This window comes from Molothrus ater, chromosome 4 (assembly GCF_012460135.2).
Source record: "Molothrus ater isolate BHLD 08-10-18 breed brown headed cowbird chromosome 4, BPBGC_Mater_1.1, whole genome shotgun sequence".
NCBI lineage: Eukaryota > Metazoa > Chordata > Aves > Passeriformes > Icteridae > Molothrus > Molothrus ater.
Genome location: NC_050481.2, coordinates 57353827 through 57378643, shown reverse-complemented (window position 1 = coordinate 57378643; position 24817 = coordinate 57353827). Strand labels below are relative to the sequence as shown.

Here is a 24817-nt window from a genome sequence, read left to right as displayed (position 1 = left end):
ACCAGTGGAAGCCAGGAATACTCTCAATAAAATCCACAAAAGCTTTTTGGTTGCTACTTTTTGCTCAAAATATTCCTGTTGGAGAAAATAAGCATCCCTGCCACTTCAGCTCAAAAGAGTCTTCAGGATTTACATTATACTGAGCCTTCATACTGTAAGTTGAAGGCTCAATATAAGTAAATACAACTTAAAAATGTACTAATAGAATGTTTAATTAAAACATTATAATCATTATAGTACCCTAATGAAATGCAAAACTGAATGCAAATATGAACAATTCATATCACATTCTTTCATCGTGAAAGTAAAGCAGTTGTATGAACTTAAAAGTAAACATTTGCACCAAGTTTCTGCCTGATGTGATTTGACACATATGAGATACAGAGGTTTAAGCCAAACACTGACAGATTCTTAACTCTCCCCTTGCTGGCCAGACACTCTGACGACTAACGAGCACCTTGCATTTCAAGCTGTTCAAGTTGTTGGCAAGCCATTGAGTGAACACAATAAAAGCCCCACTGTTAAGTTCTCTAAGGCTCTCATTGAGCTTTTCCCACAGGAAGATGCAATCCAATTGAGTTGACAGGAACAATGAAGGTTTCTGTTTCCTCCTATAATGTGTCACACAAACACAATACTGCCATATTCCCATTATAAATTAACTGCTGATGCTGAGGACCTGTAAGTGGAAATTGTGCTGCACAGACTGGAAATGGGGTAGAGACCCACTGAAATTCCTATCTGGATTTCATAAAGCTTTCCATTATGTGTTCATGACAACTACAATTAACTGTACCTATGCATAAACCTACCATGTTTTACTTTGATTTCCATGAGAAATATAGATTGCTTCCCTACTAAACTTAAGCACTGTCACAGATGATATGTAAATATTCCCTTATTTGCACAGTGACATAGCAAAGGGGGTTGGACTAGATGGTCTTTAAAGGTTCCTTCCAACCCAAACCAAACTGTTCTATGACTGTGATTTTAAAACAAAAGCATGCTTCAATTCCATTGTTTCTATCACCTCCACATATCACAGTGATAGGAGAATTGATTACCTAAAGAAGATGCATGAGCTAAAACCAATAAATTCTACTATATTTGCAGACTTGTATTCACAGCTGTGCTATGGCACAATTAAGGTCCAGCAACAGGGTTTGTGCAGCAAACATTGCCATGCATCTGGTTTAATATCAAATTTAGTCTGAAAGATTTTCACTAAAAAACAAATCAAGGCAGCTGGCCTTACCTTGGGTAGATTTAAATGTGCCTTGCTGTTTGCCAGCTGGCTTCCCTGGGGTGGCAGTCAGGATAGGATTAAATAATTTCTCCTCCATTTTTGCTTCCTTTACATATTGACATGATTTCCCCAGCAGTACAATGCTGTTAAGGACTTTGAGAGATATTAACCTGGAAAAAAAATTGTTTACATATTTGCATTAGCACATTAAAATAATTGCATATTATTCATACTGCAATTATTCATATGAAAATAATTGCAGTATGGTAAGTGCTGTCTTAGAAGGATTAGCTAAGAAAATTAAATCCTTTCAATATCAAGATCAAAAGGTAACATTTTTCCTTATTAATAAATTGTTTCCTTAAACAATTTGTTTCAGATTCAATGCTTAATTTTCTTCCAGAAAGCATCTAGAAAAAAACACCAAGTTTTATTATTTAACTAAAGGACTACAAGGACAATTAAGCAGCCATTTAAGACATTAAATATTTAAACACAGAATTATAAAGTGCCCTCAACACTGCAAGTCCAAAATAAATGTACCCAAATTAAGTGTGCCCAGCCAAGGATCTTTAGTAGACTTGGAACCACAGCACAGCAAATACAGAACCATGGAATCATTAAGGTTGGAAAAGATTTCCAAGATCATTGAGTCCAGCCATTAATCCTGCACTGCCAAGTCCTATATCTAGCTTTTACAAACTACAGGCTAATCATACTAAGTCCTTTTTCACATCACAGGAGACAGAGCATAAAATTCAACAAATCCAAAGAGGCAGCACTGCATTACCATCATAGCACAGTCCAGATGATGGCAGATTCTTTTTCTACTATGACTAAAATGCAGCACAAACATCACTGAGTACCTTTCCCACCTGTCTCCTTGTTTGAAGAAAAGGAGGCCTCATCTAATATCAAGTGCTTTTTTACCATTCAACTGAGTTTTGCAAAATCTAATTTTCATTAGTAGGAACACATGACTCAAAGAACAATGTCCACTCCAAGGAGTGAAGGGTCATTGCAGAACAACAAGGAGAGTGATCTGTTCTCTGCAAGATGAATGAAATATTCTCTATGCAAATCAAGCTATGTAACAACAGTGAACCAAATGCAGACTCTAAATTCATTCTCCACTCTCTGAAGTCTGTTTATCATGTACATCATTAAAAGACTAAAAAGACAACTTGAAATGAACATTCACAGACCCATGGAGCAGGTCTAATTGCTTCATCATAAAGTGACCCAAGCACACTCCAGCAGCAGCTCCCCTATCTCTGCGTAAATGTAATCAGAACTTGTCAAACAAAAAAACAAACTACTCTACACTTTTAAGGGAAAAAGTAAGTTTATACTATTTCAATAGAGAAATGGAAGAAAGAGCAGAGCACACCACTTTCAGTACTCAGAAGAAAGTGACATTTTAGTATCCAAGCAACCACAAAGAAGGTATCATTTTATATCAGTTGAAAGCTGTGCTTCTCTTCAATTTTATTATATTATTGGGACAGATTTTATTTCAGACAGTTGAGAAGTTTTCCTTCATTTTTAATGTTTTAGAGGTGTTTTTCTTATGCTTCTTATGTAACATGTTTTTTGTTCTGAGAGAATAGGTTTCTACAGCATAGTTTGACTCTGATTTAATGAGATCAGAAGTTGAAAAGGCCATAAATCACCACTTCCCTGTATCAGTTCCAGCTTCTCATTGAAAATTGTGCAAGCATTTCTAGCAATTCTCCTTTATTCTTTTCTGCCAGCCTATCTCAGGCTCAAATTTCTAACAATGTAAGTTAGCAGTTGTTCAAAATTCTAGAAAAAGAAAACTCATGGGTTTTTTGGCAAGACTCTTTAACTACAATTAAAGATTAACTAGAGTTGTTAATAAACAATACAAAATTAATCCATCCATAGTATAGGCACACTGCTTCAGATTTTATCATGCCATTTCTCACATATCTATGCTATTATGTTTGTATTCTATATATATTCTAACATCTGATGAAAAGCTGAAATTTATGTTCAGAACAAAAATTACTTGAAAGATGCGGGAGGTAAGCTAGCTCCAAGTCTGAGATCACAGCAAGAGTAAAAATTTGTTCTCACTTTTCCATAAGGACAAAATAGACCAAACTGTATTTAGTTTTGTGACCTATGTCTTTAAATAGCAGCATTTAACACTTAATATTAATCACATTACTTCTTTCTGCCCTCCATTCCCCAAGCCACAGAGAGTGAAAAATCCTAGGTTGCAGCAGTGGAATGGTAGAGGTAGGAAAATATTACACATATTGGGAAAAAGGAAAAACCACGGAGCAGGATGAAAGTGCTGACCTTGGTGTACCACAGCTTGAATGTGATGATCAGGGCATAGTGCTTTGAACTATACAAAGCTAGCTTTAGGGAGAACATGGGCACAGCATGTAGTATGCTGGGGAAAAAGTCAAAGTATGGTACAGAGGAATGTGGCTAAAATTTTACCATTTGGCCTATATGCAGTATCTCAAAGTCTTAATTAACTGACACTAAACAGATGTGTCCCTACACTGATGTAGACAAAACACATGTGATCAAGCTCTATTTTTTGCAGATTAGTGTCAGATTAGAGGTAATAGTCTACTTATTAATAAAGAACGTGTAGTAATCCTGTTCTTTTCACAAGCTATTGTAGAACAGTAGTCTCCTCCCTTCCAGCATGGTCTCCTCTCTTCCTGCTGAACCACTGCCTCAGCCTTAGAAGTCTTATGATTCTCAAGCCTTGCTGCCTTCACTTAAAACACAACTTGATAGGACACTGGAAGAAGCACTCTCACAATACTGCAGGCAGGTCCTTCTTCCATCAACAGCTTGAAACTTCATTGCTTATGATCAATTTTGAGAGACAACAAACAATGACAGTGCAGTATACAGCATTCCTAGAAAGTACAGACAGTACACAGATAGTACACAGCAAGTGTCTCAAGACAGGCAAACTAAACTGGATGTAAAGTACACTTATGCAGTCTAGAAATACCTATCAACTGGTGAGAAGTTAAAGGTAAGGTAAGTATAAACTGACTTGGCAGTGAAGGGATGCTGAAGGGATAATTATACATCTTTGGTATGGAAAATGAACTGCCATTGAACATTGTATTTCTTAACTAAGATTACTTAATGACCTACCCTTCCCAGGAAATGTGAGCCTTGCATTTATTTTTTAATAGTAGTTTCCTAAGCCAAAGTAAACCTTGCATTTATCTACCCGAGAGAAAATTTCATTATCTGCTCAGAGCACTTGAACTGCTTATTTTTGTTCGCTTCTTGAATCTTTCAGTCTTTTTACAGAAAACTTCATTCCTTGGAATTCAATTTCCCTTTTTACACAGAAGTATGGTGCTTGTTTCTCAGATTGCCTCAGTCTTTTTGCAATGAGTTATTTCCATTACTGAAGTTACTTATTGAGGGCTATAATCTCCCAATGTAGTCACAGTACTCAGGGACAAATCTGCACTGTCAATTTCAGATTATGAGCATAAGGGTTTTACATTTATATTCTACTGAATTTAAATTCTGTTTATCCTTACATCCAGACATATCAACAGAAACTTCTTGCACATATGTAATCAAATAATGGTGAATACTTTTCAATTGTGTGGATTTACTTACCCACAGTAGAACAGCACAACACAAACATAAGCTAAGACTCCTTGTACTTTTATTGAGCTTGTTACGACTCTGATGAGCTGTTTCAGATAAAGTTAAAATTTAGCACAGAGTTATTAACAGAATGTTGTAACAGACATTTCTTGATTGGTAAATTCAAGAAAAAGTAGAAACATTTACATTAACAGAAATTTAGTCTAATGCTCCCCTTGGCAGTACTAACTACTCCAGATCTTGATTTGTATGAGTATTATACCAGCACTTAGTTGCAACTTTGCCAAAACCAGAGTTTGACAATGTTTCCTTAACACTGACTTTCAAGTAAAATAAGAAGTGGAAAAAAGCATATTTGCTGACAAAGCATGTACAGATCCCCAGCATTATAATTACTGCTTGTCTGTATGTGTGTATCTTATGTGTGTATGGGGAAGGTCAGGACAGCTATTTAGAGAAAACATTCTGTAACAGTTGATTCAGGACAGCATGTGGACAGTTTCATTAATTAAGTCATTTTATAGCAATATGTATCTGTAACAAAGTCAACTATTTAGAGTGATGTACTCAACGACAGCTCAGGAGCTCAGTGCCTTATATAAAAGAATATAGAGTCATTAAGCATCATTACTGGGGACAGCCACAAGGACTCCTATGAAAAACCTCAATAAACTGCTGCACTACTGCTAACCTTCTGGCAACCAGCTGCTTTGACTATTCCAAATGAATGAATAGGATAACTGCCAAAAGGAATACATGTTTAGTAAATACAGATGTAGTTTAATTCCACTGGTACAATTCAAGTTCTTACAAATTCCACAAAATTAATATAGATTCGATTTTCTATGAAAGGCTGAGAAACAATAAAGCATTTGTGAAGCCACGAGTAGTATGAGATACAGGTTATACTGAGTGTTAACTCAACCTTTCAGCATAATTTCAGTTACCTCAGATGATTATTTCATCCTCAAAACATCCAGCCAGCTATCTCAGAGGGACACATGCTCAAAGTGAGATCTTATTGACAGAAAACGGATAGGAATGATAATACTTACTAAAACAGCCAGTGGAAGAGGAATGAAACCCATTCTTCTGGAAACAGAATCACTATAATCTGTATATGCCTAGAAAAAAAAGAGGAAGAATAATGAACTATTTATGCAAAGGAATGAGCTTATTTTAGCTTGGCACACCCTCCAGATAAGAATAAAGCTCTGTTAACAAACACGATACTGGTATAAAGTGTACCTATTCACATTTTGGAATTCAAATGGAGATAGCTGCACTCTCAGACAAAAATGTAATACTACCATGACCAGTAAGATTAGTTTCAATGCCCTAAATCAAGAGCAACTGGAGTATAATACAAATGTCTAAACCAAGAGCAACTAGGACACTGAATCCAAAGCCACTATGATATTTCATCTGTACATTATTACCGGCTTAGAGACCTTTTTGTATTAATTTGACTGATCCTCAAATTCTCTACAGAAAAAACTGTTACAGGGATAAAAGAACAATTATCCACTGCACTAGCAATTTTAAATCATTCTACAAACATCTATAATTAGCCTTAAGATAACTGTGTTAAAATTATTTTGAAAATGTTTTTACTTTTGTACTCAAAACACAAGTACTTCACATGACAGCTTGCCTGCAGTATTGAACATCACACCAAAGTCAGCGCCTAAATGATGCTATTTTATTTCACACAGAGGATCCTTAGGAAAAGTAATGGAGTTTTCAAAACTAATGAACTGGTGTTTTTTATTATTATTATTTGTAGCTGATGCTGTCAAGCTTCTTTATGAGGTTTACGTACTGCATTCCTCACAACAGCCCAAGAAACAAGCCCAAGAAAACGACAGAAATCATAGTAATGAAGTTCATTTACAGTTACAGCAGACTTCTAAAGCACTGATGAGTGGAATGCTAACAAGTGAAACCTAAGGAGTCCTCATCCATGAAAGGTGTGCAGTAAACAGCTCTCCAAAAAATGGTACTAACTAAAAATAGGTGGTCAGTGTGTTCTATAAATACCCATGCCATGACAGTAACATGCATAGTACAAACATCTCTAAACATCAGTGCACTCTATCTGTAAAGAAACATAAATTCCTAATGAATGCTGTACTTTAATCCAACAGTTAAAATACCATGAAAAGAACAGGGTAATATGAAATTACCCTGTTAAGTTTACTTACTTCCCATGTATGTCAAAAATGTGAAGTTGTTACAACTGTCCCCTTACTGTAAGTGAATTTGGAAAAGACTACTCAGTAGTATATTAAATGAAGCTCAAACTGACCTGAACAACTGGATATAATATAAATCATAAAGAAACATTCCTGTTATCTCTTATTAAAGAAAGCAGAGCAGAGTTTCAGCGCTGCAGGAGTGTAACAGTACTGTATGTATTTCTTTAAGTGTTGGTTCCAATATTCCCCTTGTAACAATTGTCTTAGTTAATACAGGAAAGAGCACTTTATTTTCAGGCTTACATTTTTCTGTCGACTGCTAACAAGGTCAAATGCAAGACTGGCTCTGTATTCACTGTAGACCTGGAAAAAATCCAGCACATCAGATGTGTGATTAATTTGTTATCACACATTATAAAAGCAACACAGATATCAATAAAGTATTTCCATAAAGTATTATGAACTTATGCATTTGCTGAAAGAGTCAAAGCCAGTTTTTCTGAGATCTAATGACACTCTTCAAGAGATGAGCCTCTATTTCTGCAATAAAGTAATTTGCATACATAAATATATATATACACACACACAACAAACAAACAACCCTATGCTATGCTCTAGGAATTGAACACGACTTCATAAAGTTACTGAATTTCAGGATCATGAGAAACATGAAATAAAAGAAATCACACTTAGTTTTTCCCCCCCACAGTTCATAACTGCTTTTAAGCTACAAGAAGGCTAGCCCTGGGATCAAATTAAACAAATGAGAGAGCTTTCTTATATGCTAAGCAAATAATCCCATGAAAAAATCAAACTGCATCAAATTTTTTTCTTCTCTTTAAAACAGTTCAGCATATTAAGAAAGAAAAGCATCTATCGTAAAGGTAAGTGGCACAAACCCCATAAAGTTTATTAAATAAACCTTGTAAACTTGCCAGTGACTACCCCCATCCTCCAGCTGTTTCAGCACTCTGAAGCATGCTACATTTTTGGCTACCATGGCTTCATTACTGCTCTTTTCCACACTCTCTATACAAAAGTAGGGCATGCATAAATGCCTCTGGCATAAGGGAGCTTATTAAGTGCATCTATTACACTTGTTTCTACACCTCACAATGTAGTTACTACGGAGATGCTGAAAAAGAAAGCACCTCACAAGTTCTGATCTCATTTTCTGAGAAGTGGTTTTAATAGTTAAAAGACACTAGCTCATATCTTCACAAATGTATTGAGCACATTTGAATTCACAGTGTGGAACACAAATGGCCCATGTGTAATGCTGCAACACACAAGAAGCAACCTCATCTACTGCTTTAAAAGAAGGACTGGATAATATATGCGGGCTAAGAAATTTCAGGAGTGGGAAACTAACATAACCTACTTGCTATTAGTGCTCCAGGGACAGTGGGAAAAAAAGATCTCTGATTTCAGATTCCACTTTTAACACACATGCAATAATAGAGTTAAAGCAGCCTAACAAAATATGCTTTTCCAAAAGCCTGAATTTTAACCTACAGTCCATTTTGTTAGGGAAGGCTACAAGCTCTGTCTAGACTGCAGAACAAGTAACCTTCTTTCAGTTTAAATCACTTCACAAAATGATCTGCCAGTAATGTGAATTGTAGCTATTATCTGAGCTTTTATACAAAACTTGCAATAATTTATGGATCTGGAACTACTAATTTAGAAGCAGAGGTGTTAGTTACACATTAAAAAGATCCTCAAAAATATATTGTATCAGGAAATTAGCAAGCTTTCCCAAGCGATATCAAGCATATGAAAAGAACAATTTTTATGTTTTCTGCACTGGAAAAAATTTTAATATTTAAAAAAATATTAGCAAAATTAAATTCCATTTAAAATAGCACCCAACATTCCAAACAGGATACCTACATCTGCCGTGATGTCATTGAATTTTGTTATAAAGGCATGTTTCACAATGTCCACTGCAATTTCTGAAGCAACCACCATGCAAACATCCGGGAATAACACCCAAAAGTGATCTGAAGATTGTGAAGAAACAAGTTAGGCCATTTAATTTAATATCAGCATACAAAAAGAATTATAACTACTCTATTCAACAATGAAAAATCCTCGTGAGTCTGAAGAATAAGCTGACATATCACTGAGCATGCAGTGTGCAAATTCTTGCTTATTCCATTGCTGTCCTAAAAACTTATCAGTGCTGTACTATCACACCAGAGTTAGGATTAGGCTCTAAACTCTTCACTTTGTAAACCTCTACCTCTAGTAGGAAGACAACCTTTGTAAGTACTAGATACAACGTGTTCAGTATATATAAGACATAGACAAAGCATCTGCTCTTTTAGATACTTAAGGTAAAATTTAGGTAGCCTGGTAAGATTCAGGCAAAATATACCACACAGATCAGGGGTCAAAATTATTAAAACAATGTTTTAATAAAATCACTGTTTTATACAATATTTATTAAATATGTCATTAAAATCTTAAGTACAATCAATTTTAGATTAAGAATTGTATTTTTAACAAATCTTTATCACATTTCAATCTCACTAGCTACTTTCTAGGGGATTCTTCATTCACAGTGTACTCAAAGGAAAGGAAAGGGCTGGGAAGAAATTATTCCAGACACTGCTTGAAAGATAACTACACATGTTTATAGCATAACAATAGATATTTCTAGCAGAAAGAACACAGTCATTCTTAGAAGAACACCAGAAATAGAAAACTGAGAATCTAAGGTATTTGACAAAATTAGGATTTGTTAATTCAATGTGTTGATTACCCTTATCTTTCAGGTTGAGGGAAGAAGCAAGAGATACAGCTCTTGATAGCACAGAATTTTTTCTTGTAGTTTACTCACCTGGATTCCATGAGAACTGTTCCATATTTCTTAGACATACAATTAGTAGCAGCACGTAATTAGTGAACCTCTCCTTTATATCTGGATTAAAAAAAAAAAACAAAATCTGTCAACTCCAAAGAAACATTTATTTGCATATAAAGGTACCTACTCTTTCTGAGGTTCTATCATTTATTAATTTTTGGATTAGATAACATTTTCCACTAGTTATTTAACTGGATTTAAAGGGTGGGGGAAATGCTGGGCACCACACCATGGACAGGATTTCCGCAGAACGTTGTGAACTGGTCTGTCCAATGCTGTCTCACCTCAGGGTACCCAGCAGCAGAAACTTACTATCACCTCTTCTAATAAATTAACAAAATAATCATTCTTCTTGATAAAGTCCATCTATTCCTTCTGTGATTCAAAAAGAACCAGCACTTCCTGTTACTAAAATAAAGAGAATGTATCTACCTGTCCTTTCAAGCTATTAGCAAGGTATATTTCATTTTCTACAGATCATAGATATTCAAATTGTTGCATACTGGGTTCATTAAAAGGAAGAAAAAAATGTTTGAAGACTGTTACACCTTAGCTAGAAGGCTCCTACCAGTCTTTCACACTGCCCTCTTAAAGGGAACAGCAGGATGTATCACATAAGCACTGTAGCACAAGAGCAATCTAATTCAGGACAAAGTCCTATGCCTTGCCTCCCAGACAAGGCAGTATTGTTTTCTACTTTGGTATTCTGTTTCCAGAGATGACACACACAGAGCTTGCTTCAAGAAGCATCACATTTTTTAGCGTATTAAAAAGCACCTTCCTGAAAACGTATTGCTGCAAAGCAGGGTAAAACCTAAAACATAATGTCATCACTATTTAGGAAGTCCAAGAAGTCTTTTTAGAAGATAGAGCTACTAAGAAAATCTGTGAAGACACTCTTATTTCTTGTTACACCTGTCAGTAACCACAAAAATAATTTCTTTGTGGGCCAAAGGTTAATTTTCTTAAGCACATCCAAAGGGTTCATTTTCTTAAGCACCTCCAATATTGTGTGGGGTTCTACCTACTGATTTTGGGAAACAAGAAATAGAAATGTTCAGAAGAACACACAAGGATTAATCTGGTCAAAAAAACATTGGCTTTGTGTCAACAGTTCCATCATCTCTGACTGACTACAGGTCAACAGCAACACTTGTGGCTGCAGTTACTACAGTATAATAATATCCCTCATTTTAGAATAGAAGTTTGGAAATACTGGCAGCTCTGAAAAGATAAAAGAACAAATCCTCCAGGAGAAGGAAAGAAAAAGCACACAGAATTCAAGACGAATGGGATTTCATGCATAATATCATAAATTCATTTGTCAGTATAGGCTGGGGAAGGGACAGAGGAAGTACAAGCTTTCAAAATAGAATGAATGGCATATATATGGGGAGGGGGGGAGAAAAAAGGAAACATTTTGGTACAATAAATTTAAAGCAGAAAAAAGGACTTAAGTAAAACCTAATCCTAATTTCTTCATTTCCTGCCAATAACACTCCAACAAGTACATTCTTCTATGCTTCTGAATTCACAAAATATTGCCCAAATGACCAGAACACAGTATTGTCTGAAAAACCTAGTGACAATGCACCACTTGACACTGTCACAAATGGATGAAAATGCAGTCAAGCACTCACTGATCTACATGATTTATCATGCCCATTAGTGACTTGGAAATAATCACTGAGTTTTCAGACTTTTACACTGAATTTAAAAATAGTTTTATCTTCTATTTCCCACATTGCCATGACATATCATTGATCAGCAATGTATAACAAACAGAGATCTCATCTTTAGTTTTTCAGGTCCCATGGAGGCCAGTACAGAGAGATATTCTCAAGTGGGAAGCAAGGACATTAATTCAGGCCTAACATTAAAGCATGTCTCAAGCTAATCCTCCAGACATTTATTACCTGCTTGGTATATGTTAGCTCACCAGTCAACAGGATTAAATTGAGAGGGGACATTTTGGACTTTAAATTTCTTCTTATAATGCTGTAATAATACCAATTTTTCTTCCACTGATTTCTGAGACTGGGTGACAGGCTGATACCTACTTTCCCCCTCTGCTTATTTCCCCTGTTCTCAGTGGCCTCCCTTCTAATCTGTTATCTCCTCTGCCACAGCTGTTCAAGGCTGTTAGGAGGGAGAGAAATAACTGTGGCTGCTGCTCTTCATCCTCATCCCTCTCATCAACTGTCAGAGTTGCAAGCAAGGCAGACAGGGCACTTTACAGCAGCTTCAACAGCAAACTCAAACAAATCAAAAATTCATTTCACTTCTCACCCTCATGGTCAAGGACCAAAAAGGCTTCCAAAACAACCACTGGTAATCAGTCCTAAATATTAATTAAAATTCCAGAATACAAAATATGTACAGTAATGTTTCATCATTTATTATGAACTTATTTGATGTTGTATACGTACATTTGTTTTTTTTAAATTGGTGAGGGGATTTTCCTGTACCATGTATTGGCACTTCTTGGATGATGTGGTGAACTACAGAACAAGTGAAGCTACATCCCTGGGTCCACACTTGCTCATGCTCTTAAGAACAACAAAGGCAAAGTATATCAATGTAATTGTGACTTTGGCAAAATGGTGACAAACCACCAGTGTTAGTGATTAGTTCCAGACAGCACAGGTACTAGCAGGAGGCAATCATTCTATTCTGCTTCAGCATAACAAAGAGTGAAGTGGAAAAAAAGTGATCTCTTCATTCTCCATTGTGACAATGCTTAGTAACAGTGATATAAACCATTTCAACTCAGTTTTGCATGTCTTCCACTAAGTATATATGATAAGTACAGCACATAACTGTTTTTCTGTTAGGATACAGTATAGCTTCAATAACCCTTGCCATTATAAGACAGGGTTAAATGAGAGCCAAAATGTCAGGCCAATGACATTTTAAATGGTCCTCAGCTACTTCCACAAGGACATGATTAAGAAGCTTACTTCCTCAGTGTTTATGACCCTAAGTGTTAAAAAGCTGACATGTAGCACTAATTCAGATATATTTATCCCCTTGACCAATCTCTTGTCAGCACATACAGTGCTGATGACATATTGTGCAGAAATCTGGATGGATATCAGTGACAGGTGCTGCTCCTCAGGGGTCCATACTGGGACCAGTGTTATTTAGTATCTTCACTAACAACACAGATGAAGGAATTGAGTGCACCCTCAGCAAAACTGCAGATGACTGAGTGCTGAGGTTGCCACACCAGAAGGGTAGGATGTCATCCAGAAGGACCTGGACAAACTCAAGAATTGGACCCACGATCTCAAAAGGTGTAATAAGACCAAGTGCAAGGTGCTGCATCTGGGCTGGGGCAACCCCAGGTACCAACACAGGCTGGGGATGAACAGATCAAACCAGCCCTGTTGAGAAGGACTTGGGGGTTCTGGTGGATGAGAGGCTGGGCACGAGCTGGCAACGTGTGCTCACAGCCCAGAGAGCCAAATGTGTCCTGGGCTGCATCACAGTGAGAGCCCAGGAACAGAGATCCTGAAGTGGGGTAAATAGTCTTTAGAACACACAGCTATTTCCTTCCAGATTCCCTGATACATTATGCAGGATTCCCAAACCAGAAAGATAAAAAAATTATCATGTTAATCCCACTGTTTATATGTTTAGATCAAAAGCTAGTTATATAAGAAGTGAAAGAAGATCTTTTGGTTTACATCTCAGCGACTCCTAAATAGCTGTAGTGCCAACTACCTCTTAACAAGTGACCAGAGCACAAGAAAGGATCAAACACTGAACAAGGAACCATCTCAAACACACCAATCTCAAACACAGTCCTGCCCTCAAATCCCTCATCCTTAAAATAAACAACTCGATTAGAATAATGGTATTAAAAAAACCCTAAAGCCACACAAGAAAGCAGTTCAAATTTCAAAGACCAAAGGCAAAAATAAAGGCTATTCAGTATTGTGATCAAAGTCAGAGACTGATAAATTTGGAACAAAGAAGAACAGAGAAGAAAAGTACAGAATTATAAAAAAGAAAACTGAAGTTCCTAAAACTTTAGAATAAATATGTTAAATTTTTGAGACAAGAGATTTAAAAAACAAGGAAGAGTCAGGCCTAATAACAAACTGAAGGAAATAACCTAATGCACTACATCTAATGCACTTCTTTGTATGAGGTACAATTGACTTTTGTGAAAAAATTTAATGTAAAGCACAGCTTGAAATTAAAATAGGACATTTAAAAGCATAAAGGAAGGCAGCAGGCTGGGCTTTCAACAATAATGAAAGAACTTCTCTTTATAATTTGGTCTCCTTGTTCTCTAATACTGACCCTACAAAATTAGTTTATGGATAACTATTTCAAAAAGAGAATATACTATTTAAATTTAGGGAAATATTTCTTTCTGATACAACAAATAAGAGGCTTTCTGTATAGAAGTGCTTTCCAATGGCTGCAGTGTTTAGATTGCCTGGGTGTACATAAATTTCCTTGTAAAAGTCAGGGCGACAATGCAAAAGTAGTTTTGCTGCAGCTGACAAATCAAAGCTGTGGGAATAGCATGGTTGAAGTCCCAGATTTTGTAGCTGCAGTGTCAAGCAGCTATAGAAGCCCCAAGGTCTTTGTTGATCTGCCCCTAAAAGATAACAGGTTTAGTTTTATTAGATAACAATTAACTTATGTATATTTCATGTCCTGTTCAATTCATTTATATGTGGATGATTCACAGTTATTTTAATCCTGAAGTTTTAGTGGATTAGCAGTTACAGTAGAATTTTAAATGGCCATACAAAGGTGAGAAGGATCACTGACTCCACTAAGTCCAGAAATGTTAATACTGGGAAAAATAATACAGCCGCACATCAGCTTGCTATCCACCAACTGGTGCTGAGCACAGTGCCAAGCGAAAATGATTTCACAATTTCCAGTAGCTTGCTGGCACTTCCTGTCCTGATGTCATACTATGTAGAAGCTTGAGCCAGGCAGGGCTCTGCAAGGTATTTCAATGTGTGATACAGGGCATTTCCTAGAAAGTACAGCTTGTGCAGTTCATTTCTGTTTTCAGACTTTTATTCACAAGAAAACTTGCTTTTAAATTTTAGTTGTAGTAACTTCTCTTGAACACAGTATCTACTCTTGTGGTCATTGCTCATCTTTTCTGCTATGTCGTATTTTTCTTTTGATTAACATGCTAAATAAGAAGAGAGTTTCGCCTACTTGTGAGAAATTCCTCAGATGCCCCTGTGAGACTCCTATTATTCCGCTCAAATTATTTACCTACTTTGTACTAATCAGTACCTTTACACTGAATTGAAAACATTTAAATACTATTTAAATACTGTTTAATAACAGTAATACTTTGAGCTGAGCCCAGAAAAGGTGAATCCATTCAGTGTGTCCAAGCTTCATCAGATGACTGCAAACATCAGTAGAAAATTACTGAAAGAAGCAGAGAAAGGTGGGAATATATGGGAGTGCCTAGATTTAGTGTTTCCTTTCAGAAGTTTAGTTCAGCCCAGGCATGCAGTTTGAGCACAATTTGTTCTAGGACACACAAGACAGCCCAAAGGCTAACTGGAAGCTCAGCTGACAGGACCAGACTAGCCTCAGTTCCAGGGCAGGATGAAGTACTGGCATACCATGCCACCACTATCATAAAGATACACTATCAAAAGATGCACCATCATTTCAGCTGCACGAAATAAAACATTTAAAGGATGCTAAAGTGATCAGAATACATGAATTGAAACAATACTGTTCCATCAGTACTGTTACTGAGGCTGTGATGCAGTAAATCTGTTAAGTTCAAAAGAGGTGAAAAGCTCTACTAAAAATCTGTCAGTTATTTATCTCTGAGAAGAAAAACACTGCTATTTATAACCATACTGAAAGGTGTTCCAGGAAAAGTGATCTGTTTGAAAGGAATAAATTAGCTTGTTTTGTGCACTCTTCTATATATATACTCACTGCTTCCATCCCCACACTAATGAATGGCAATACTCTTCCATCAACTGATAAAGGACAACCTGGTTCTGCTATTATGGGTCTTCAATAATAATGAAGCAATAAAATAAAATATTGATATCCTTTTCTTTTTATGGAGGAAATTGCTAGCAATTTCTATTATCAGTCCCTTGCTTATTTCAACATGAAAGAGGCCTCACCTTTAGGCAGGAGAGCTAGATGCATAGTGGTAACTATTTTCTGCACTAATAATAAACCTTATCTAGGTTTTCTGTCAATAGTTAAGTAAACTTCATTTTTAGCATTCTCACTGTAAAGTTAAATATGTCTGATTTTAAAAATATAAGTAACTAGATCTTGGAACTGAAAATAATACTATTATCACAGAATAAACATTATCAACATATCTGGGAAGATCTTTTGGGGGAGGTTTAAGCTTAAAATTTAGTGTTAATTTTCTGTTATATAATTCTCTGTGATATATTTAAGGTTTTATGTAAGTCGTCTTTCATCCAAAGAATTACAGAACATTTGCATGTTTGCAGATGAATTAGACAGAGGTCATATCAACAGTCAGAACTCAAAACCTGATGTAAGCCTATTGAAAATTTAACTTATGATACAAAAATATGAATAATCTGTTTTTAAATAAGTAGCTATTTTATTTTTTTTAACCTATTGCACATTTGAGTTATCTGGTTTAAAAACTTTGGGCTGAAATGAAAAGAATATGTTCTATTTTCTGTGCTCATCTGTATAAATGAAAGTGGAGAAATTCCAATCAGATATGTGAGGGTGCTGAGGCACTGGCACAGATTGCCCAAAGAAGCTGTGGATGTCCCCTGGAGGAGGGGACCAAGGTGGACGGGGCTCTGAGCAACCTGGTCTAGTGGAAGGTGACCCTGCCCATGGCAGGGGGTTGGAATGAGAGAATCTTTGAGGTCCCTTCCAGTCCAGGGCATTCTGAGATTCTACAAAACCAGTACAAGCAAAGAAGCTCTAGCACAACCTTAAAGTGCAATCATTCCTACTGGCTTTGAAATCAATAATTCAATACATATTTCAAATGGCTGACACCAGTATTAGGAAGAATCTCCATCAAAGGAGATTCTTTGAACAGACCTGAAGAGCTTTTCCTCATGAGACACACTGAGTACAAGTGCCCAAAATTCATCCTAAGCAGCAACACAGTTAAGAAGTGCCAGAAGCAAGTATCCTAATTACCTTCTATCTACTGGGAGCAAAAAAATTAGAGTAATCTCTGGTATATCCCTCATATATCAGCTACTTTGTTGCACTGATTTTTTGTTTGTTTGGGATTTTTTTTTGTTTGTTTTAGGGTTAGAGGGGAGGTATTTCAAGACCCACCTTCACAGGGAACCAATAACATGCATTCTGAGATCACTGTGTCAATACAGCACACTATAAAGTCAATTTTTTGAAAACAGAAGGTTTGATCCCTTGGAAGCACAGGGATTTCAGCACAAAGCCAGTAGGCTGTTTTAGCACCTCAAAAAAAACTTGCCATAAAAGGACTAAGTGTTCCTTGAAGTGGATCTCAGGTTTCATCCTACTGAACCAATCAGTAAAACGGGTGAAGAGGAATGCAAGTCAGAACACTCAAATTCACCAAGGTAAAATGTTTACAGTAAGAATAATATTAAATACATTGATAATATTAAATACATTAATTAATTAAATAAACAGTCTCCCTCCACATTTTCTCCTGATCAGCAGTGCTATACATACCACTATTTGACATTTGAAAAAGATTGTTCTTCTCAAACTTCTTGAAAACACTTCCTTTTATTTCGACGAACTGCAATTTTTAGAAACAGTTAGTTAGTTTTTACTCATAAAAAACTGACATTAAAGAAATAATATTATCAAAAAAGATGTCATTTTAAAATATTAATATTTAAGATATATGATACACAAAGATATAGGATTCTGAAACAAATGAGGGTAGCTATATGATAAAGGTACATACTTACATTATTGGACATCATGATGGTAAGCAGTGATTTATTGTGGGAATTGAAGGCCACATTAAGGGTTGTTGCCTGAACCATTATGAGAATAGCATGCAGGACTGCATAGCAGGGTTAAGGAAGAATATTTGAAATAGGTTTTCTGCACAACAGTACTGAAGAGCAGTGAACCACAGATCTCCTATTTTGCTTTCAAAGTTTAACAGGAAAGTTTCCACATTCCTGTAAACCAGACTTACAGCAAGACAATACTTACATGTATGTAATAAATGCACAGTGCTTTGTAGCATGTAATAATGATGCTAATTTTTCTTGCTCTAAAAGAACTCAATGACATTAATTGTGAGAAACATCAATACAATCTGAAGAAAAAAATCTCAGGTAAAGATTCAGAATTAGCCTAAAGATTTCAGAAAAAATAGGGAAAAATTGTAAGAATTTTAAATTCATTACCAAAACTACTGGGCTGCAGTATCTCTTTAGATTCAAAAATTCATTTTAAGATTATTTCACACTAAGAACATTTGCATCCTGAATATGCATGAGCTAATCCTTTCACTTCAAGAAAATATATTCAAGCTAGATGCATTTAACATACCACTAAATAACAAAACTCTTCTACCTTTAAGGCCTTGTGAGCCAAAATACTCAAAACCAAATCAGAAATAAAATTTTCCATGAACTATCCAACTGTGGCTTTTTATTTTACTACAGGTACACCATCATAAAGGGATTATTTCTTTTAAAGCAGGTGGTACTGGCAATCTTACTTTTCAAGTAAAGGAAGACTGATTTAGGAACACTATCAATTTTTCAAATGTATTAAAATAATTCAGAGCAATTACGCTGTAATTTAACTTAGAAAATTTTGTAATTTATCAAAGAAAAAGGATACAGACATAGAACACTGCCATGAAGAAGTGAGGAATCACACCTATGTGAGCTCTTTTTCTTTCCTTAGGTTCTGTAGCTGTCCAATAAAGAGCATCCAAAATATCTTGTCCAAATGAAGAAATCAGACGATCAGCCACCTAAACAAGAACAACTTTACTGCCTTTTTCTCTCCAGCACTTGAGTAAGCCCAGGTCAAGAACACTTCAAACTAAAAGTACAGCTCAATCTAAAGAAGGTTTCACATATATATCACTTTTGATCTCTCCATTTTCTCTCTGGATTTCACAGCAACACCATTCCTTTTGTGTATTAAGCAGTTTACTTTCCCTTTCAAATTTACTATCCCCTTTGCAACAGTATTTGGAATATACAATAATATATTGTTATCTTAGATGCTTTCTTGAAAGATACTCAAGTACAACTTAAACCTCAGCCTTTTATAAAGTAGTATGCATGTTGTATCAAACCATTTAAAATGTTTTTCCCCATCCCTCTGGGTTTAATAGAAAAAACCCAACAATAAAAAAGTGAATTCCAGACGGAACATTGGCTTACAGGTACAAAACATTAGCTTACAGGTACAAAAAGCCTGAAATTAGACTTGGCTTTACTGCTTTCTATACATTGAAGTATATACTTAATGCAAATGTCTACATAAAGCAGAATTCAAAATTAAAAGTACTATAACACAAAAACAAGCTATTAAAAGGGACTTGAAAGTCTGCCAAAAAGGAAAAGTATGTTGAAAAAACAACAAACACCTGGAGTATAATCCAAAGAATATACACACAAATAGGAAAAAAAAGCCTCTAGCAGTAATTCTAAAGACAAAAAACGTATGGACAGCATTTTGAACTTGTAATTTAATACCACAGCAAGAAAGGTCATAGGGAGTTCCACCAGTTCCCAACATTTCATCAGCAACAAACATATAAAACTGAAAATCATTACACAGAAGAACATTTTTTCTGTCTATACAATGCAGCTCAATAATTATAAAACCAAGCTACTCAGGGGAACAAAACCAGAACTTCAAAAATTAAACTTGGCATGTCTGGCTAAAAAAAGAGCTCTCTCTCATTGCTTACTAATTCAACCAAATGGAAACAGGTTAAGATGACAAACTGATTATCTCTACTTAAGAAACACAAGGAATATTTTCTCTTAGTGTCTTTCTGTAAAACAACAATTTTGGACATGTTAAATCAACATGTAGCAGTACAGAACCAGGTGCACAATGTCCCTGCAAGTATTGATCCTACTAGATAGAAAATGAGTTCTTGGGACAACACAAACCTAGACTTCAGATAATCTCCTGACTTTTTAAACTAAATAATTGTCAAGGTAAAGATATTGAAGTGAGTAAAGTCATACTTATTTCTGACACTATTACTGAATGAAGTTTGCTAAAATATGAACATTGAATTAAAACAAAATTTTACAGGATGCCTCAAGCAGATGTACAATGTGCTGTGCTCTAAGAATCACCTATGAAATAAAATGAACAAAGCCATGAGCAGATGAATTATCATAGATCTGAAGCTCCCAACCCCATCAGTTTGAGAGATATTTACAGTGGCATTGTTTTCGGCTTTTAGATTTTGCAAATTGAGATTGTCTGCATTATTTGGTTCCTGCTCATTGTGATGACCCACTGAGTAATTACACCTGGTGTAGTAACACCAGCTACAGAAACTTAAGAGTTTGGTAAGTTTTTGTTCACAATATTGTGAGGGTTTTAATAGATAAAATGGTGGCTTTGCTTTCCTTTCTATTTAATTTAAGCAGTCCTTGGTTCTTTGCTGAAAGGATAGAAAATATTAAAACCCACCACACAATATTGTTGCTTGCTTTTCCAAATGTGACTTACCTAAACCCTACATGCCGGCTCCAGGCTCCAGCAGAATTCCATGGTGAGTGCTGTCACCAGCGTAACGCACACTGGGGCTTCACAAGGAGCAGGAGCCGGTGGGTCTGAATCTAAAAAAGAAAAGTGTCATTTAAGCCAAATGTGCTGAATGCTCCCCTTAGCCTGTCAGTTGGGAGCATTCAGCACATAATTTGAAGGTTTTGCATTCCTCATATCTGTCCAGGACAATACTCCCCGGACTTGCCAACAGCCGAAAACATTAGGACATTGTAAACATCTCTGCTGCTCGGTGATTTACTAGACTGAAAAGATCTTCCTTATTTTGAAAACTTGGTAAAATATGTAAAGCATATTGCTTAAAAAAGAGCATATTAAGAATTCCTTAAAAAGAATTGCTTGCATCAGTAGCAAAGACTTTTAATAAAAATCACCAAAGTAGTCTAAGCAAGCCAATATTCAAACTGTTGAAAGCTGACTATCCAAGTCTTTCAGTGGGATACCATGAACATTTTCTGCCAATACTCCTGCAACCTGTCATGGTAAAAAAGCCCCTTAAAAACACACACTCTGCTGGGTTTCATGAGACACCATAGAAATTAAATACTGTTCCCAAATTCAAAGTCTAATGTAATTTTTCTAATAACCATGAGTAGTAACAAACTTCCCCCTTTCCTAAAAGAAACAATGCAGCACTTTTCTTAGTTAAAACACACAATTTTGGTTCTGCCAAACATAGCAAAGTAATTCAATTCCTCGTTCCAAACAGAATGTCACATGGCTTCCAATTCACAGGAAACACTGCAGTATTGCTTCAAATTATGTGGTAAGCACATAAAGCTGAGTACATAAAGTACACATAAAGTACAGCACTAAGTGATTTGTAGTCTTGAAATAAAGAGAAAATACTATTTTAAGTACATGGATTTATTTAGTAAGTGATAATCCCTCATCAATTATGGAAGTACATATGGATGAGTATTTCCCCACACAACTAAAATCTAGATAGTAACTCAGTGCCAATTCAATATTTGTACGTATTTTCCAGCAAATGTAAAATCAAAAGCAACAAAAACCCTATGAGTAAACAACTGGAGTGGCTTGTATGATATTTATTTCACTTACTATAACAAAGTGTGTTCATTCTGCAATATTTTCGTATTTTATTAGGAAAGAACAAATGCCTTCAGACAAAATATTCAGATTTTGCAGAATGTCACCCTGTTTCAGCAGTCTTCAAACAAGGGTACAACAGATGTTCAAATAAGGATTAATATTTCATTCAGGAATCCCAGATACCTAGCAGAATAACTTTTGTGTACAAAGCTCTGATTGAGTCCGTTTAAGAGGTTGTATTCCTACTATGTCCTATATTTGCAGGATGGAGATTAGATTGTGCCCATGAAAACATTATTTACTTTGTGAACCATTGATCATAGAAGCACAATTAAAAATCTTATGCTTTATATTAATAGAAAAACAGAAACTGTTTTTCTTGACACAATTTATCTTACCTCTCAAAACAGAATTTCCTTTTCTACATTCATTCATTCATTCACCTTAAAGGCTTGTGTCTGCTAGCCCAATTCCATGTTTTCTATTATCCTCCTTCTCTTCTCTCTCCAGGATTTATCATTATTTCATATCAACAGCTTCTACTTTTCTTAGTGAGTTCAAAATCTCATTCATTACCTGGCACTTTATAAGACACTTCTTTCATTTCCATTTCTCGAGTTTCTTGCTATGAAATTGATTAATAAGCTCCATAAATTAGGCATTATGAAACAGTATCTAAACCCTTATTGTTCACAAACCTGTTTCACTGCATCTGAGCTTATTATCTTAGCTATGTGCAGATTTGTGAGAATACCAGATGTGCCACATTCTAAGTCAATACTGGAACACAAAATATTTTAGATAGTCTGACAAAAGCATGCTTCATATTCTGATGTCAACATCCTTACCTCAAGCATGTTATAGATGATGTAGAGCTTTATGACAGACTGTCCCCTTATCAGATGATACATCATAGAGTAGTCAACATAGTGCATCATGAAGTAGCAGATGACCAATATAACTCCTTTGAGCATGTCACATACCTGAGCAGGTTGTAGCAAACGTCTGTCACTGAAATAGAAAGGGCAAAAAGTTCCACTAAATGTCATATACCCACCAAATACAGATGTTGCTAAGTCATTATGAATGTACAAAGCTGTTCATCATGGATATATTTCAATGTAGTTTATTATGCCTCCTCCCCTGCCCTCACTCCACCACCATGACTATGACCCACATTTATAGATCACACTCACAATCACAGGATCACAGTCTCTTACTAGCCACATCTCTGTAATTAAAACATTATATTTGTTGAGAGCTTCCACTTTTCAATAACCTTCTGTATGCATGCCCTAGGTTTCTAATTTACCTTCCCACTTCCACACAATTCTATGATTTTGACTTCCTCAGGTACAGAAATTGTATTCACTATGATCAAAAAGATATGAAGCAGTCATCTTCAATTTCAGTATAAGGAACCAGATGCTGAGGAAGAGGTTGTAAATTCTGTATCTTCATTTAGCTCTAAGCTCTGCAGCAGTAAATGCAAACAATTTGACATCAGAGCTGGAGGTGGATTGTGAACCAAATGCAGAAGTTTTCCATGAGTAACCCAGGAGACTAAAGGAATGATTACACAATTTCTTCTAGTAAAACTACAGGAAGAAAATAGCTTTATCTCAATCGCCACGACAGTATATATAAGCATAGTGAAATAGCAAGGCCATATTCACGTGTCTATTAACTTAGTTTAGTATTAATAGGATGCAAAGCAGTTAAAAAGCCTTTGAATTATATCAAAAGGTTGAGAATTAAATATAAAAGAGGAGGAAATAATTTATATTAAATATATATATATTTTTTCAAATACACTGAAATGCTTTTATAGAAGCTAATGTTTCAAAGAAGTTGCAAGCAATTAGCAAAATTCAAGTAATGAATTTTCAGTTTCTGTATTCTTAAATCAGTAGGTCATCCAGACATTAGACAATGTTCCCATGAACTGATAAAACGTTTAGAAAAAAAACTAAGAGTTGTCTTGTAAAAATGTATGCTATTTGTAAAAAACATCCAAACAGCTACTTGTGACCTCTGGAGTAGTTCTACAGACCCTGCAGAGAAGGGTCTGCTACCTCAGTCATTCTATTTTAATCACACCTGGAGTGTTATAATTTGGGTTTCTCTGTTGTTTTCCATGCAAAAGAAATTGCCCTGAAAACAACATTCACACATGCCATCACTCCTGGAACCACACAATGACATTCCACATTGGGCAAATAGGTCATGCTCTTGCTGGGAGTATGAGCAACAAAGTTCCCAGAACTCTCAGATTTTACAGTATAACACTTTGAACAGAGAGCAACTGCTCCTTTTATTATATAGTTTTTACTGCATAAACTGTATTAAAAACAATTACATTCTAAATAAAAGAATTCAACCTAGTCCAGCATACCAGAACTGCTTACATAGGCTTTCTCTCCCTAAGAGACATTTTCTTGCTTTCAGAAGTGCTCCAGTAACAAACAATGTTCACGCCATATCTTATTTCAGCCTAAGTCCTTGACAAAATGCCTCAGTGAATTTTCTTCCTTTCTTCAGTCCCCAAACTGAGTTTAAACTGCAAACACCAATTGAAAAAATTAAAGAAAACTGGATGTGTACCTTTTGCCCACTGCTTAAAAAGGCTATGATTGTCTTTGCATGACACACAAAAAAATGCACCCTCCCCAACCTGCAAAATCACACTTTGAAAATTTACTGCCTTATTTTATTACATCTGAGTTAAATGATTATAGTTATTAAAATATAATAGTATATATGAAATATTTACAAGACTTAAACAAGGTCATGATTATGATTACTGTTCATAGGCTGAGTAACAGCATATTCCTTTTCCTCAAATCTACTTCCATTTTGGAAGTGTATTCAGTCATTTCTGTACAAGTTTCCCAGCCAACACTCAAACCCTGAAATACAGATTGGGATACAGTCATAAAGGTACTATTATGCCATAACAGTAATGCCAGACCTTAGCACATGAAAAAGAGAATGAGAACTTTTTTACTCAGAATATCAGCATCTTCATTCTTCCAGCCAACAACTACCTTATCATTAGAGAAG

At 35.7% G+C, this 24817-nt stretch overlaps 1 protein-coding gene across 3 annotated transcripts in view; it reads right to left on the bottom strand.

The window, feature by feature from the left end:
* The window catches only part of TAPT1 (transmembrane anterior posterior transformation 1), a 49291-nt gene that overhangs the window by 3525 nt on the left and 20949 nt on the right, over positions 1 to 24817 (bottom strand). For all 3 annotated transcript variants that reach the window (XM_036382351.2, XM_036382352.2, XM_036382353.2), the window contains 10 exons: positions 22603 to 22765; positions 18773 to 18908; positions 17881 to 17978; positions 17636 to 17705; positions 9920 to 10000; positions 8968 to 9077; positions 7378 to 7437; positions 5932 to 6000; positions 4886 to 4962; positions 1256 to 1416 (listed from right to left, as the gene is read on the bottom strand). In XM_036382351.2, coding sequence (XP_036238244.1) covers positions 1256 to 1416; positions 4886 to 4962; positions 5932 to 6000; positions 7378 to 7437; positions 8968 to 9077; positions 9920 to 10000; positions 17636 to 17705; positions 17881 to 17978; positions 18773 to 18908; positions 22603 to 22765 — 1025 coding nt within the window. The remainder of the gene's footprint in view (positions 1 to 1255; positions 1417 to 4885; positions 4963 to 5931; positions 6001 to 7377; positions 7438 to 8967; positions 9078 to 9919; positions 10001 to 17635; positions 17706 to 17880; positions 17979 to 18772; positions 18909 to 22602; positions 22766 to 24817) is intronic.